The sequence below is a fragment of the Mus caroli genome, unplaced genomic scaffold (assembly GCF_978045245.1).
Source record: "Mus caroli unplaced genomic scaffold, Mus_caroli_1 scaffold_13, whole genome shotgun sequence".
Lineage (NCBI taxonomy): Eukaryota > Metazoa > Chordata > Mammalia > Rodentia > Muridae > Mus > Mus caroli.
This window is the reverse complement of record NW_028227268.1, coordinates 69,254,846-69,272,252: the sequence shown is the minus strand read 5'-3', so window position 1 is coordinate 69,272,252 and position 17,407 is coordinate 69,254,846. Positions and strand designations below refer to the sequence as shown.

At 48.3% G+C, this 17,407-nt stretch overlaps 1 protein-coding gene across 2 annotated transcripts in view; it reads right to left on the bottom strand.

Annotated features, from left to right (window-relative positions):
- Positions 1-17,407, bottom strand: part of LOC110305839 (cytochrome b-c1 complex subunit 8-like) — a 65,608-nt gene that overhangs the window by 6,112 nt on the left and 42,089 nt on the right. The window contains exon 3 of one of the 2 annotated variants that reach the window (XM_029483744.2): positions 15,033-15,073. The exons of the other annotated variant lie outside the window; for it this stretch is intronic. Within the exon in view, the coding sequence (XP_029339604.1) occupies positions 15,033-15,073 (41 nt within the window). The remainder of the gene's footprint in view (positions 1-15,032; positions 15,074-17,407) is intronic. 2 annotated transcript variants of the gene reach the window in all.

Below are 17,407 nucleotides of genomic sequence, written 5' to 3'. Positions count from 1 at the left end.
GGTCAGAGACTCTGCAACCTATTTCGGAGCCCAAGGCTAGCCTACCCCTTGAGAATGGAGGTCCCGTTTTGTGACAGGCTGGGGAAGCAGGATTTAACCAAGGATAGCGTGAGGCTCCACATCACGCCCTAGAAGCTAGTGTACCCAGGCAGGGGTTGGAGGTACCTGAGTATAGCCCAGCCTGACCAGCTGACCTAGGAGCTCCAGAGAGCTGTCGTTTAGTGTCTGTAAGGGACAAGAGGCCCTCCTCTCTCCAACCCTTCCCATGTCTTACTGGCACGTTCTGCAGGAGTATTAGACACAGCAAAGAAATGGGCATTTTCAGGGCACAATCCTCCTGGGATATGAATAGAGCAAAGTCAGCTAGGATTGGCTGACATCCAGAGTAACAGATGTAGTTCTGGGAGGTTCCAAGGGAGGAGGAGGCACCATGGGACAGCTGGGAGACAGGCTGAGGAGATTCTTCCTTTAAGTTCAATATGGCCTCTGAACCACCCACCCACCCACCCACCCAACCAACCAACCACCCAACCAACCACCCAACCACCCACCCAACTAACCACCCAACCACCCACCCAACCAACCAACCACCCAACCAACCAACCACCCAACCACCCACCCAACCAACCAAGCAACCACCCACCCAACCAACCAACCACCCAACCAACCAACCACCCAACCACCCACCCAACCAACCAAGCAACCACCCACCCAACCAACCAACCACCCAATCAACCACCCAACCACCCATCCAACCAACCAAGCAACCACCCACCCAACCAACCACCCACCCACCCAACCAACCAACCCACACACACTCCCCACCCCCTTGCTCTCTCGCTCTCTAAAATAGAAAGATACTGAAAAATTAGCAGTGGCTCTATTTAATGCTTGAGAATGACTTTAAGTCCCATCCCCTCCTGCCCTGCCCGATGCTCTCCACCCCAGCCATTGTGTTTACTAATAGTTTCTAAAATCTCTATAACATATCCACATTCATCTTTACGGTATAATATAATATGTATCATTACTTACTTGCTACGACGAAATATCATACAAAACCAAAACCAAAACCAAAACCAAACCAAACCAAACCAAAAACACCCAAAGGGAGAAAGGCTAACTTTGGCACCCGGTTTGAGGGTCTGGGCCATCATGGTGTAGAAGGCGTAGGAACAGGAGCTGAAAGCAGCTGCTCACTGTGCATTCACGGCTGGGAAGCAGAGAGAGATGCACGCTGATGCCCAGCTCACTTTCTTATTGTTCAGTCTAGGATCCTCTCCCAGGAATTAAGCTACTCACATCGAGGGTGGGTCTTCCTACCTTAACACAGACAAGCCCAGGGGGTGGATTTCCTCATTGTTCTAGATCATATCAAGCTGACAACCAAAATAACCATTACGACAGTTGTAATGTTTGTTTTGTTTGAGAAGGATCTAACTAGCTCAGGCTGGCCTTAAAACTCCTAGATTCTCCTTCTGCCCCTTAGGTGCTGGCTGGTAGCGTAGGTATGAGCCTCCATGCTTGGTCATTCTAACCCTTTGACGTCCGTGGTTCTGAGGCCTAACGTAACCATCTCCAGATCCGTCCCATCATCCCAACTGAACCCCTATACCTGTAAAACACGGCATGATACATAATGCGTCCCTCAGAGGCTGGCTTGTTTTACTAAGGTCTTTCAACCAGACTTTCATTCCCATTTAGACTTTCAACCAGAGAGCCCTTGGGGACAGCAACTTCAGAGAAGGGAGGGTTTTCCTTCCTGTCACCTGCAGACCAGATCCAGCAAAGGACACACCAGCCTTTTTACTGATTTTTCACTAACTGTAAAAAATTAAGTTCATACAGGACAGAGGAGATTGAAAATCTAATGCTACACTCAGAGCCAGGAGGGACTTAGTTGCAGTCCACCATCTGTTCTCAGGGCTCATTCTCCCTCCTAAAAACAACCTGCTAGACCCTACTAAGTGCTTCTAATCACTGCTTCCATAGCCCCTGCTTCTGAGGCTGGGGTGTGGCTCTGTGGTAGAATGCAGTCTTTCTGATGCATTAGGCTTGATCCCCCTGCAGCAAAAACTAAAACTACAAACAAATAGAAAACAGTGGGTGTTGGGTGTAAAAAGTTCCCGTCTGGGTCTGGGTGCTATTGGAGGACCCACTCCTTTGTGGTCCTAATCCTTTGTGTTTATGCAAACTGTTGACTCTGTAAGCCTTTTGTCTTGTTAACGCCCGTTTGTTTGGGTAGATTCCAGGACTGAACCTTCAGAAGATCACCGTTTTCTCTTCCTCTTCCTTGTAGCCGCAGGTGTCAAGAGTTATTTGGTCCATCCACTCCTGTCAATGGGCAAGTGCTGTCTCTTCCCTCTGGCTGGAGTTAATAAAGCAAGCACTGGGGAGTGAACCTTGTACTAGGACCCTGAAGGTTCTCCAAAGGCCCAAGTGCCCGAAAGCCTGACATGGCCTAAGGCACCCTTAGGTGGGGACTAGCAGAAGAAAGGTCCTTGGATTGTGCCCAGAAACGAGATGAGCTGAGTGTCCTCTTTTTTTTTTTTTTTTTTTTTTTTGGTTTTTCGAGACAGGGTTTCTCTTTATAGCTCTGGCTGTCCTGGAGCTCACTTTGTAGACCAGGCTGGCCTCGAACTCAGAAATCCGCCTGCCTCTGCCTCCCGAGTGCTGGGATTAAAGGCGTGCGCCACCACGCCCGGCTTGAGTGTCCTCTTTCATGCATCTTCTGGTCTATGACATCACAGGCCCAACAGCAATGGAGCTGAACGACCATGCCCTGAAGCCTTTAAAACCATGAGCTAAATGGTTTCCTGTAGACTGCTTCCCTCAGATGTTTTGTTACAGTGATGGAAATCTGACCAATAACAAAAGTCTCTTCAGCCCCTGCTCTCATTTCTTTTGGCTACACTGACAGAAGCAGGGGAGCTGGACTCTATGGTAGGTTTGCTTATTTGTTTGTTTTAGCATATAAGGCATTAGAGACTGTGGCAGTTGAACGAGACCACCCCCCCCCTCATATATTTGAATGTTTGATTCCAAGTTGATGGAGAAGGACTAGGAGGTGTGGCCTTGTCACTGGGATGAGATTTAGGTTTCAAAAGGGCCCAGTTTCTGTCTGTCTCTATATCTCTCTCGTCTCTTGTGGATAAGACATGACCTGTCAACTACGGCTCCAGTACCATGCCTGCATGCTTGCTAGCCTGCTCCTTGGCATGGTGCCCATGTGAAGGGGTCAGCTCAGGACCTTTAGAAAGGTCATGGAACCCCTGCCCCCCTGGAAGGGAGAGGCTAGTTAACATTCCTCAGACAGCGAGTGTGTGTGTGTGTGTGGGGGGGGGACGACCTGCGGGTGGGTGCAGACAAGGGAAGTCCCAACCACCTCATTCCCTAAAGACCAATCAGTTTAAAAAGTCACACTATTCTGCCAGTCACATTGTGCCTAATGGCAGTGGCCCTGAGAAGTGTATAAAGGCTCGATGGATGGGCTGTGCGTGGTCATTCTCTCCCCATGTGCAGGGCAACCCCAGCATGTTGGATTAAATAAAATTCCTCTTGCTTTTGCATCGATTCCCGTCTCCATGTTGTTCACTCAGGGGTCTCTGGTAAGCTAGGCTTGCCAGAGTCTTACACACGATCCTCTGAAACTGCAGGTAAACCCCACAATTCATGCTTTCTTTTAGAAGTGCCTTGGTCATGGTGTCTCTTCATAGCAACAGAGAAGTGACAAAGACAGACACCAACGAAGGGCTTTAGATTCCCCGCTCTCATGAACTCCCACCCTGACTCCCTGGCAGCCTCCCTGGCTCAGACTTCTTCCATGTTCCACCTGTCTTCTTGCCACACCCCTCCTTCCTCATCAGCTACTGTCGCCCTCTCTTCATCTCTCTAAGTCCTCCCTCTGTGTTTTCTACACTGGCCACATTCTCCATGCCCATTAGCCATGCAGACTCCCAACTGCCCACACTTGTTTGGTTTGTTTGCTCGTGAAAACCACCGTCGGTCGGAAACGTGTTTAGTACCATCCTGTGATGGGCTCTATTTGCATGTCCCAAATCAAATTACCTTTTGACTGGACGTCCCATCTAAATTACTTTGGAACGAATCCAAATCTATCAGAACCAAACCTTTTTCCCTTTGTAATGACTAACACCATCTATTTGATGGGGAAGGCAGAGCCACAGCGCAGGAAGCACCATGCAGACCTTGGGGACAATGCATCATGGCAGGGGCCAGGAATAGGAGCCTTTGTAGGCCTGGTCTGAGAGGATAGGAGGGTATGATCGCTTTGGGTGTGTGGACCCCTGAAGTAAAAGGAAGCTTGCTCAGTGGACAGGTGCTCTTTTATTAAGTTCAGGTGGTGAATATGGAGAGAACAGAAGATGCTGACGGCTGCTGAGAAGGTAAAGCGGCTACAAGCTTCCTACACTGGTGGAGGAGGGTTCCTGCCTTGCTGGGTTTGGGAAGCATCCCAGTCACTGGCTACCACAGACCATCTGGGCCAGTTAGAAGAACCCCAATACAACGTTTGCATTTGGATGATCAGATATGGAGTACTCTGTTTCCAGAGCATTTCCCAAGATGGGTCTGTTTCGGTGGGACGTGGCATGAGGCAGAAGCCAGAGCAAGTTCTGTGCCCCAGCCTCTACCTAGCCTGTCAGTGGCATGAAGCTGGCAGAGCTTCAAGGAGGAGAAGGCAGCCCCTGGTCTTCTTCAGGAGTGCATGGGACAGACACTGCGTACTGGGTACTGTGGTGAACTCTAGTGGGGTGTCTGGAGCCTACTGCCCCCAGGGGCTTTTGTGCACACCTCATCCAGGCCTGCATCCCAGCCTTGGTCCTGGGGACTGAGAACTCCTGACTCAGTAGAAGGGCTTCTCACTAACCAGGCTGACATGATGCTCCCATGGATCTCATACATGGTAGTCAGCTTGCCTGCCTAGCTCTTCTCTATGTATGGACCAGGTCTCCTCATGTTGGAAGATGCTCTCTCCAAGCTATCACGGGGAGGGAGCAGGGAGTGCCCTGCAGACCCTAGGATGACATTACAGCCCACGGGCGATGGGAGGTGAGCATAGCTAACACAGACCCAATCAAGGTAGCATGACATCAGAAGCCACAATGTGTGTCCTCACTTTAAGAGCTGCAGAAGTCAGAGGACTGGGGCTTAAGGAAAGGTTGAGAAAGCCCTAGGACCAGAGAATGGAAGAGGCCATTCCAGATGAGGGAGGCAGCTGGTACCCATGTGGGGGAGGCCTATCAGCTCCTCTGGAACCCAGCACAAATGCTTCGTCAGTCTCTGGAACACATGCGCTACTGTCCCAGCCTAAACATAACCTCAGACAAGAGCTGGGACCCATTCACGCTAGCCCAGAAACTGGGAAGTACCTGGCATGGCGCCCTTTACTTCCTCTACACGAGTGCCCGAGGCATCGTGAGGAGCAGCAAGGGGGCCATTTTTGTGGTCAGGAAATGTCTGTGGTAGCTGTGGATGCTTCGAGCCCCACCCCAGGCCCTTCTGAAGTGGAGGTCACATTCCTGAAGATCCTCAACTGTCAGCTTCAATCTCTTGCCGCTTTTTGGGAGGTGCAGCTAGTGAGTTCAAGTCCACGAGGTCCTCTGGGATTCAGGAGTAGGGTAGGAAACCCACATAGGGGAAAGAGGACAAGCACTCGGGGTTTAGTTTGGTGGCTCTGAGTCTTGGCTGCACACTAACATTATCCAAGGACTTTGAGAAATACGCTCAGAGCAGGACTGGGGATGTACCACTGCTGGTGAGTGAGGGATTGCTGGGCATGGCACGCACAAGGCCTTGACTCAACACTGCAGAAAACTGGGTGTGGTGGCTCACACCTGTGATACCAGCACTTAGGCAGTGACAGCAGTTTTAGGTCAATCTTGACTACTTAGTGTGTTTGAAAGGCCAGCCTGGGCTATATAAGACCCTGTCAAACAAATCAAACAAACAAACAAAAGAGATGGGCTGATACCCAGCTACTTCCAGAGTCCTAACTGGCTAATACATAAATGAAATTATTATTCAACTACATTAGTCACTGGGGATATGCAAATTAAAACCACAATGTGATTATGATACCACTGTATACCCACTAGACCAGGAAAACATGAAAAAGAAAATCAGAAAATACCAACTGTTGGCAGAGCTGTGATGAACTCGCCTCATGCACAGCTAGAGGGACTGACTATAATTCCTCCTTCAAGCATACACTTGACAGAAACATACCCGCTCCCACCAGAATGTCCGCCCATTGACAGTTTTTCATGCAGATCACAGAGTTAGGACCCGGAAGTACCAGGTATGCAGGTGATCTCCATACCAAGACTGGTGACTCAGGCTATGTTTATATTCATGTTTCGTGCTCTCTTTGTTTTTTGGCATCTTTAATAAAACTAAAAAGGATTTAAAAACCCTAATAAAAAAAAAGGTTTATTTAAAGTCGCACCAGTTTCTTTGGGATCTTGGGGGTCAGGGTGAGATCCAGGCAGGGTGAGTTTCAGATGCACTGGAAAAGCAGGTCCACTGAGAGGCCTCAAGCTGGAGCTGGAGAGGAGGCTGGGCAGGTAGGCAGATAACAGCACTTCCTGCTCATACAGAGGGCCCACGTGTAACTGCTTATAACTGCTTGTAACTCCAGTCCCAGGGCACTCTAGGTGTGAGGCACTCTAGATTCCATGGGCACCTGTATGCACGTGGTGCACACACACACACACACACACACACGTAAATAATATTCTTTGGCTGACTGGAGAGATGGCTCAGTGGTTAAGAGCACTGACTGCTCTTCCAGAAATCCTGAGTTCAATTCCCAGCAACCACATGGTGGCTCAGAACCATCTGTAATGGGATCTGATGTCCTCTGCTGGTGCTTCTGAAGACAGCTACAGTGCACTCACATACATAAAATAAATAAAACCTTTAAAAAACAATTCTTTTGCTTTACATTTAGTTTTGCAAGGGGGAAGCACATGATGGCACATATATGGATGTCATAGGATAATCTGAAGTAACAGTTTCCCCCTTCTACCCTGTAGGTCCTGGGGATTGAACTCACATAGTCAGGCTTGGTGGCAAGTGCCTTCATCTGCGGAGCCACCCCAATTGGCCCTGACAGATATTAAAAAAAAATGTCAAGGCCTCAAGTGGTCCCGCTGAAAGCCATTTCCAGCAGAGTGCAGTGGATCAGTGAGGTGAAATGGCATCCTTGCCCATGGAAGGTCCCCTAGGCAGGTGGAAGAGACGTTATAGCAGGCTGTTGCAATGTGTTTCTTCTGTTGAAAGCAGTTGCATCAGGTAAAATGGCGTGTAATGGGAACATGGTAGGCCCCACCCACTCTGCCCCGGAAAATGGATCGCTCTCTCGGCACACTATTATTAAGTCACTCTTAGAGAAGTGGTAGCTGGGTTTCCCTAGGGCAGAACTGCAGCTGAGGCTCTGACGACATGAGCGGAGGAGGGGAAAGGTTGACTCGGGGTGTTTGTGTTTGTAGGGAACAGCCAGCTCTGACTTCAGACCACGCCTCTTGGCCTCTGTGTCCAGATTAGGAAACTTGCAACATCTTCCTGAGGACCATGCTGGGCTCAGTTTTAAGAGCATAGCTGAGAACTTCCTGAACATTCCACGAGGTTGGAGACAGTCTCCCTAGATATAGCTGACTTCCAGTATATTCTGGTTAAACTACAGGCATCTTAAACAGGATGAGACAGAACACAGGCTCACACACAGATATTATACCCCCCTGAGTCCTATCTGTCCCTCCAGGAACATAGACCATGAACCCCCTGCTTTTGGAGGGGGCTATGTAGACTGGCTGTGCTCAGGTTTAAGCCTTGGGGTCTCAGCCATCTGCAGTAAGAGGGCAGAACTAGAAATTGGAGTAGTGTCCCTGATCTGCCTTGCAGGGTTGAGTTCACCGTGAGCTCGGTGAGGCCTGAGGCTTCCTTGCTTCTGCTAGATGCGTGCTGAGGGGCAGGGGAGTCCTCGGATGGATGCACTTGACCAAAGGACTCAGAGTGGCGTGGGATCTAATAGAAGCTGTGTCACTCAAGGGTTTCGAGGCCCCTCCCTGGAGGTGAGAAAAGTGTGGTTATAGCAGGAGGGGTGGACTGGATCTCTCCACTAGGCTGCAGAATCCCACCTCCCTGGTTCTGGTCCCCACCCTGTGAGATGGGAATGATGGTCCAGTAAGGGGGAAGGGTCACAGCTCTTTTGGGGTGGACTAGAAGAAGGCCTGAGCCTAATGTTCTGCCTTTGATGCCCTTGGCTGGAACCTCTGTGATCCATATGCTGTCTCACCTCCAGTCTGTGAGATACCACAGGGGCAACTGTGCTATATCCAATGTGGAAATGTACATCTGGTTGCTGTCAATCTCCCCCTTCCTTGGAGTTCTGAGGTATTAAATAACAAACATAGACTTATTTAAACTAAATTAACAATGCAATTACCAATTCCTTCAATTTTTTTCCCCTGAGACAGGGTTTCTCTGTATAGCCCTGGCTGTCCTGGAACTCACTCTGTAGACCAGGCTGGCCTCGAACTCAGAAATTTGCCTGCCTCTGCCTCCCATGTGCTGGGATGAAAGGCGTGCACCAGTACACCTGGCCCAATTACTTCAATTTTACTTTGAGTTGTCTCCTAACTTTTTTAAAGATTTATTTATTTATTATATGTAAGTACACTGTAGCTGTCTTCAGACACACCAGAAGAGGGCATCAGATCTCATTAAGGATGGTTGTGAGCTACTATGTGGTTGCTGGGATTTGAACTCAGGACCTACAGAAGAGCAGTCAGTGCTCTTACCCGCTGAGCCATCTCTCCAGCCCTTTATTGTTAGTTTAACCATCTAGTAAATCTTTAGGCTTCATTGATTTTACTTTTTAACTAAGACAGGGTTTCTTTGTGTAGCCCTGGCTAGAACTTGCTCTGTAGACCAAGCTGGTCCTCTCTGCCTGGACAGTGCCGTCATCAAAGGAATATGCCACCATCATTCAGCTCACGGACCTGCCATGTGGATCCCAGGGACACAGCTCAGGCCTCTAGGCTTGGTGGCCCACGGTTGAGCCATCTCAGCAGCCTGGGCTTCCTGACTTGGCTGCTACCTCCTTTGTCCAGGTGAGGTGGAACATAATTGATCAGAGAGCATCTCTAGCTTCTCTCTGCCAATAGGCAGTACAGCTTAGCCCTCCCTGTTCTGTCATCTGGGGATTAAGCCCACCTCTGCAGCAGCTACCACCAAAGGCTGACTTTGAAAACTTTGTTTTACTAGAGGACCCATATGCTTCATGCCTTGTGAAGTGTTACGGGATCTAGAGAGGCCGCTCAGTGGTCATGCTTTACACACACACACACACACACACACACACACAATTTTTAAAAAAGATTTATTTATTTATTTTATGTTTGAGTCCACTGTAGCTGTCTTTAGACACACCAAAAGAGGGCATGGGATCCCATTATAGATGGTTGTGAGCCACCATGTGGTTGTTGGGAATTGAACTTAGGACCTCTGGAAGAGCAGTCACTGCTCTTTCTTAATCACTGAGCCATCTCTCCAGCCCTCAACACACAAATCTTTAAAAGCAGAATAATAGGATGCAACACCCGTAGCAACGTGCTAGGTCCAACTGCCACCACAGTACTGGTTATGGCTCGGCTCCAGTTTCCACAAGGCGTGGGTCATCCCACCTCAGAGCCACTAGCACACACTTATACTGGAAAGCAGCTTGGGTATAGCCTGGCACCAGGCTCTCCTGTTGTCCTCTCTATGAAGCATCTGGGAGGACTGCAGAGAGAGATGGTTCTGTGGTCCTCTGATCCTCCCCCCTCCCCCAAAGGCACTGCATGGAATGACAGCATCCTCCCAAACGAAATAATGTAATAAAAACTTAAAAAGCACCATTTGTGATTTTTTTTTCCTTTTTGTGCTTTAGGAACTGAGCAGCAAGAAGTTCTTTTTGTTTTGTTTTGGTTTTTGTTGCTTGTCTCTCCCCCCCCCCCGCCCCCACAGGGTTTCTCTGTATAGCTCCAGCTGTCCTGGAACTCACTCTGTAGACCAGGCTGGCCTCGAACTCAGAAATCTGCCTGCCTCTGCCTCCCAAGTGCTGGGACTAAAAGGCGTGTGCCACCACTGCCCAGCAAGAAGTTCTTGATTATATTTTATGTTTTTCTTTCTCTAGAGATATGCAAGATTCAAAGGGTAATATTCAAATTAGAGAAAATAGTAAGGGTAGACTGGAGGGAGCGACAAGCTCCTGAGAGGATCCAGGGAGAGTCGGGGTAGAGAACCGTAGAGTCTGGACTCAGTGGTGGGAACGGGAACTGGATGGCTCCTCCAGAGTCAGCTGTGATGGGGGGCAAGGTCCATGCCTCCCTGGCCTCTAGCATGTCCTCATACCAGCGACAGACACACACACATGACAGACAGGCACAGGACTCGCTGCAGAACAGAATTGAGCCAGCATCACACAAACTAGGTGGATGGGTGGGCCCACCTGAGGGACTCTTCACAGGTGGCCTGGGGGGAATCCCACGGGACAATGACTGGATGTCCCCCAAGACATCCAACTTCACCTTATAAACCCATCAGGGCTTTGCTCTCCAGGAAGTTCTGCTTTTCCAACCAGTCACACAAATTTTGAAAGACACTGTCCAGGCTTTCTCCAGATTTCTCTCCAGTTACCCGTTCATTTACTTATTTATTTATTTTTCCCTCCAAATTCTTGGGTGAGATATCACTAACCAGGTCCCCTCCATTGTTTGTAGTATAGTTAAAAGCAAGGAGGGGAAGAGCGGTCTCAGCAACTGTGTGGCTTGGGTGTGTTATAAAGCTCAAAGCCAGGGGCTCCTATGAGCATCTCCTAAGGCTCAGCTGGAGAACTGTGTATTCTTATGTTAGAGACAGAGCAGAACACGTTTCTTGTCTGGGTCAGTCTCAGCAGGAAGCAGATCCACCCCTTCCCGCCACCCAGGGGCAGAAGAGTTTAAGGAAGGGCCTGTTTATGAAGAGGGGAGGGGAGGCAGCATTGATAGAAATATAAAGGGAAAGTGAGCAGCCAGTAGGGACCTCCACAGTAGGAAGCCAACTGTGGCCAGGAACCTAAGAGCTGCAGGCCAGTGCTGCCGAGCAAACTGGTACTGCTGAGCTAGCAAGGGGGGAGCTGGGGCAGAAAGCACCCCAGGGAGACTCTACTTCTCTTCATCCTCAGCTGGGTCTTCAATTGGCAAACACAACTGGAAAAATGAAGACACGGAAGAAAGCTGACAGTTTCCCCCCTGGCTGAATCTTGGGCAATGTAGAGAAGGACAGAGAAGCAATAGAAGCCGGGCTGGTGGGGTAGCAACCAAAGACACCCAGCATTGGTGATGTGTTTATAAAAAGATAGAGAAGAAATATGTTCTATGGGGGTGTGGTGAGGTATGGGGGGAGGGGTTGTCTCATCGGGCCCATGCATCTCTTCCCCTGAGGACCAGCCACACACGGTATGGTATAGAATGGTATAGTATAGAATAGAGTTTATTCAGGGCATGGGGAGGGGAGTTAAGAGTGTAGTAGAGGCAGAGTGGAGAAGTAGAGGCCAGAGGTGGAAAGAGAGGGAAGGGTATAGGGAAGGGATGGGGGGGGGGGGAAGGAAGGAGTCCAAGAATGCAGGCAAGAGCAAAACAAGAAAGCAAGACAGGAGGGGGCAAGCAGCCCCATTGATAGTGGGCCAGGCAATAGCCAGGTAACTGTGGGGAGGAGCATGCCTGTCTGTTGCTAGGTAACTGTGGGGTGGGGCTTAGACAGAATGCCTACAGTTGTCACCCATGATATTCATCTTAACAATGGAAGCTGTGAGCTGCTCTTTCTTCTCTTCTCATCCCTTCTGCATCCACAGAACTATGACCGCAAGGACAGGAAGCCACAATGAAGGTGTCAAGAATTCAGCCCAGCAGTAGTACAGTTCTCTGGGTAAACAGCTTGTTACCCAAGACTGGAGAACCTGAGTTCAACCCCTGGAACTCGAATAAATAGAAGGGGAAAACTGACTCCACAGTTTTCCATTAACGTTTACACATGTGTTCTGGCATGGGTACCCACATACACCTACATATATAATATACTCATACACAATAATATGAAAAGGGATTCTAGCACGGGGATGAGATTCACATCCTGGAGAGACAACTAACTACCTCTCTTAGCTTAGTAATTAAATGGTTAACATGCACGTTCATGAAAGTCACTGAATTACCAACCAAAAGGCTCATGGAGCAACAGATAATTAGAATGGGGAGACTGCTTACAGAATGACTTCTTGTGATTCCTTAGGACTCCTGCTTTTCCTGTTCTGGATGTGGACAAAATGGTGCTAAAGATGGGCAAGGAGCCAGGCCCTGGAACCACGTAGCTTCTCTCTGCTAGGCCAGAGCCAGGCAGTCTCAGCTGTTGCAGAAGGCACACGCTTATCACCTGAAGTCGGGACAGACTGGCCTTAGGTTAACAGCTCTTCTACCAGGAGCTGATGGCATGGAGAAGAGCAGGCCAGTTGAGGCAGAAGCAGGTTCTGAGGACTGTATCTTCCTCTCATTGTTGGCCTTTGAGCACCTCTTCTCCGAGCCTGGAGCTCAGAGTCTAGGGGCTATTCAGCTGGCTTGCGTGTCAACGCACTACAGCTTTAAAAAAGTTTTTAAACTTTTATTTAATGTGTGTGAAGGGGGTGGGGGTGTCACGTGTGGAGGTCAGAGACCAACAATTTTGTAGCGCTGGCTCTCTCCTTCCACATTTATGAAGGTTCAGGGCATTGAACTCAGATTTCTAGGCTTGTATAACAGCTGATAAGCACATTTACCCACTGAACTATCTCACTACCCCCCCTTCTTAACTCTTCAATGGCTGCACTAAAAACAAAAACAAAAAAACCCCATACATGAAAAAAAGAAAACCCACATTTTTTTTTAAAGCACACCACCATTATTGTAGAAATATGCCCTGTAGAAAACAAGGAAATCGTGAAATGACTCATGATTCTGTTAGCCTTCCTCCAAAACAAAACAGAAGATCAAGGCTCCTGCAGAGCTCTCGAGGTCCATGCCTTCTGGCCACACATTGGCTGGGAGTCTGCTGCAGCCTTGGAGGTGCCATCTCCATCAGGTATGGGAGAAAGGCTAAGGCAGATCACATTGTCTTGGTTCCCAGACTGGCTAAGAGAAGGTAATTTTCAGCTGCCCAGGATGCAAAGCTACTGTCTATGTGATCCAAGTCTTTTATTTATCCTTTGTTCAAAGCCAATATATCCAAATATATTGCCTGGGGTAGTGGTGCACACCTGTAATCCCAGAACTTGAGGGACAGAGGCAGGAAGGTCAAGACTTCCAGGTCAGACTTGGCTGTACAATGAGCCCAAAGTCAGTTTGGGTTACATGACATCCTATCTCAAAAGCAAACAGACAGCTGGAAATCATAGCATCAGGAGACAGAGACAGGCATATCTCTGTTCCAGGACATCCAGGGTAACACAGTGAGACCCTGTCTCAAAATATGAACAACAAGCTGAGTGTTGGAGGCAGAGGGAAGTGGATCTTTGAGTTTGAGGCCAGCCTGGTCTACAGACAGGTCATGAATGGCCAGAGCTACACAGAGAAACCCTGTTGAAGAAGAAGGAGGAGGAGGAGGAGAAGGAGGAGAAGGAGGAAAAAGAGGAGGAGGAGGAGGAGGAGGAAGAAGAAGAAGGAGGAGGAGGAGGAGAAGAAAAGAACCCACAAACAACAAGATAATAGATATGTCTTTCTCAATAAATATGGGTGTATGTCACTCTGATGCTTGATATACCCTTGGATAGATGGGAAAGTTGTAAATAATTTCTTTTCTTTTAAAATTACATTTATTTATTGATTGATTGATTGATTGATTGATTGTGTACTTGAGTGGAAGGAGACACACGTGCTTGCTGAGTGTGCGGAAGTCAGAAGTCAACTTGTGGGAGTGGGAATCAAACTCTGGTCTTCAGGCTTGGTGGCAGGCACCCTTACTGAGCAAACTAACTGGCTCCTGAACAAGTTCTCTGTGATGTTACAAATGTTGCAGTTATAGACACCTTTGTACAGTCACCTTTGCTTGGATGTGATTATTCCTTAGTTCTGCAAAGCCAACTGCTTGATCGAAGGCTGGACACAGTTTTAAAGCTACCTCTTTCCAGTCACAGCAGCAGCACACACTATCTTACATCAGGAGCATCCCCACAGCAACATTAGTCTACATCATCACTCCCATACCCACAACATCAGCAGCCCCCCCCCCCCCGCATCAGCAGCAGTAGCTCCCTAGTAGCCCCCCCCCCACGCCAGCAGTACATTTTGGTATAGACATGCTGTCTTATATCAAGTAGCCGCTGATTTTCTTTCTTTTCTTTTTTTGTCAATTAGACTGAGATTCAGCAGGGAACCATAGTGGGGGCAGGGAGGAGAGACATTTTAGTAAGCTCTTGGTCTAGAACTAAACTGATCAAGGCCTTCCTTGACTTTGGAACACCAGGGAGGAGCTCTGGAGACGCTAGCAAGGGAAGGCCTCTGGGTGGTGGAGCAGGAAGGCTATCCTGTGGGCCTGAAGCCAGGCATTTTCCCATGGAAGCGCTGCTGCTAGGTCTAGAACAAGGTCTGTCACTCTGAGATCACTGGCTCTGTGGAATCCTCAGCGAGCCCTGTCCTGCTGACTGCCGCCTCGTTCATGTTACTGCATGAGAGCCATATGAGGTAGGGCTATCTGATCTTGGGCTTCCTGCCTCTGGGAAAAAAATGAGTCTAAATGAAATGTTTTCCTTTATAAATTATCCAATTTCAGATGTTCCATTGTACCAGCAGAAAACAGACTCTAAAGACCTCAGGCCACCCCTGGCATGAGTGAACTGTCCCCTAGTTCCAGGGTTCACACTCTGTCCGTGAAACCAGCACCGTTCCCCTGGGGTTTCCTGGGCTACTTTCCATAACCTTTAAGACGGGAAATCCCAAACCAGCCGCAGTCCATTGCTCTCTTACCTCTTAGCTGTTCTCTTCTGAGGTGCTGTGCACTCCAGCACCTGGAAGAAGAAAGGACGTGGATAGCGAGTGGATTGGGGACAGACGGTGAGTAATGCAGGTGCATCTCTGACAAGCTCTCCAAGAGCCACTGAGATGTGGGCTAGCTGCACACAAACTGAGACAGGCACAGGGGCATGGCACACCCAAGGCCCTTTCTACAGAGACTGGCTTCTCAGTATTGAATGCTTGCAGACGGGAGAAACCCCAGCGCTCTTCCTTCTCAAGGCTCTGGGAATAGAAGGGACCTCTTTATTTATCTTTACCGATGGAGCCACTCAGCAGCTACTTATTGAACACCCTATGGCCATCTCACCATGGGTGGGCAGATCTCAGCAGTTACTGAACACCTACCATACATGCCGGACACTGTCCTAGGACCCAGAGTATGCAGCAGTGGAAAGAAGCATTTGCTCTTAGGGAGTCTGTGTTCTTGCAAATACTAAGAGCTGAATTAATAAACAAACATATAGTAGTCACAGGAAATAAAGTGCTATGAAGGGGGGGAAAAAAGAAAATCAAGAAGAATAGGGAATGTTGAGAAATAGTTTTAAAATTCTGAACAGTGAGGCTGGGATGTATGTAGCCCAGTTGGTTTACTGTTTGCCTTGCATGTATGAAGCTCTAGGTTTCACCTCCAGCACCACATAAAACTAGGTGTGGTAGCATGTGCCCGTGACCATTATACTTAGGAGGCAGAGGCAGGAGAACTGGAAATGCAGAGACACACTTGGATATACAGTAAGTTCAAGGGCAGGCTAGGATATAAGAGATGCATTAGGAAAAAAAAAAAAAAGAAAAAGAAAAGAAAGAGAAAAAGAAAGAGAAAAAGAAAGAGAAAGAAAGGTCTACAAACACGCATGCACGTGCATGCGCACATATGGAAGGTTGGATTTTCAAGAGTGAAAAAATAACCCAAGGGTTGAGGATCTGAACTCAGTGGGTTATGGAAGAGTGGCTCCCAGGGTCAGGAACAAGAACATTTAAAGTCTGGAGGTGACAGACAGCTTGCCTGGCATGACCAGAGAGGACAGCTGTGTGACCAGAGTAATGACAAAGAGGAGGAAAGAGAGGCTCAAGAAGTAGAGAGGCAGCCAGCCGGGTGTGTTGGCGCACATGCCTTTAATCCCAGCACTTGGGAGGCAGAGGCAGGCGGGTTTCTGAGTTCGAGGCCAGCCTGGTCTATAGAGTGAGTTCCAGGACAGCCAGGGCTACATAGAGAAACCCTGTCTTGAAAATCAAAAAAAAAAAAAAAAAAAAAAAAAAAAAAGTAGAGAGACAGTCCTGTAATTGCAAGGCAGTATACGAAAGCCAGTATGCAAATTTGGGCTTTGCCTCTCCAAGAGTGGAGCCACTAAAAGGGTTAATAGAGAGAAATGACATCATCCTAGAAGCACTGTTGAGAATAAACTTAACAAAGTTAGAATCATTCAGTCAGAGAGCCAGCTACTGCAGAAACCCTAGGGACAATAGTGGCTTGGACAGAGGAGTAACAAGGAGGTGTTGGGGTGTGGTCAAATTCTAGAGCATGGCGCTAACAGGCTTTGCCAATAGATAACAATTGATAATTTGAGATTTTTTTTGTTTTGTTTTTTCCTAGACAGGGTTTCTCTGTGTAGCCCTGGCTGTCCTGGAACTTACTCTGTAGACCAGGCTGGCCTCAAACTCAGAAATCTGCCTGCCTCTGCTTCCCAAGTGCCGGGATTAAAGGAGTGTGCCACACTGCCCGGTGAGATTCCTTTTTCTTTTTTTACTTGATAAATAAAATTTTATTTATTGACATGTTATTTTTTTTAGGTATTTTCTTCATTTACATTTCAAATGCTATCCCAAAAGTCCCCCAGACCTCCCGCCACTCCCCTACCCACCCACTCCCACTTCTTGGCCCTGGTGTTCCCCCATACTGAGGCATATAAAGTTTGCAAGACTAAGGGACCTCTCTTCCCAATGATGGCCAACTAGGTCATCTTCTGATACATATGCAGCTAGAGACATGAGCTCTTGGGGTACTAGTTAATTCATATTGATGTTCCACCTATAGGGTTGCAGACCCCTTTAGCTCCTTGGGTACTTTCTCTAGCTCCTCCATTGGGGGCCCTGTGTTCCATCCAATAGCTGACTGTGAGAGATTCCTTTTTAAAAGATGGAGGAGGGGCTGGCAAGATGGCTCAGCGGGGAAGAGCACTTGGCTGCTCTTCCGAAGGTCCTGAGTTCAGATCCCAGCAACCACATGGTGACTCACAACCACTTGTAGTGAGATTTGATGCCCTCTTCTGGTACTTCTGAAGTCAGCTACAGTGTTCTTATGTATAATAATAAATAAATCTTTGGGCTGA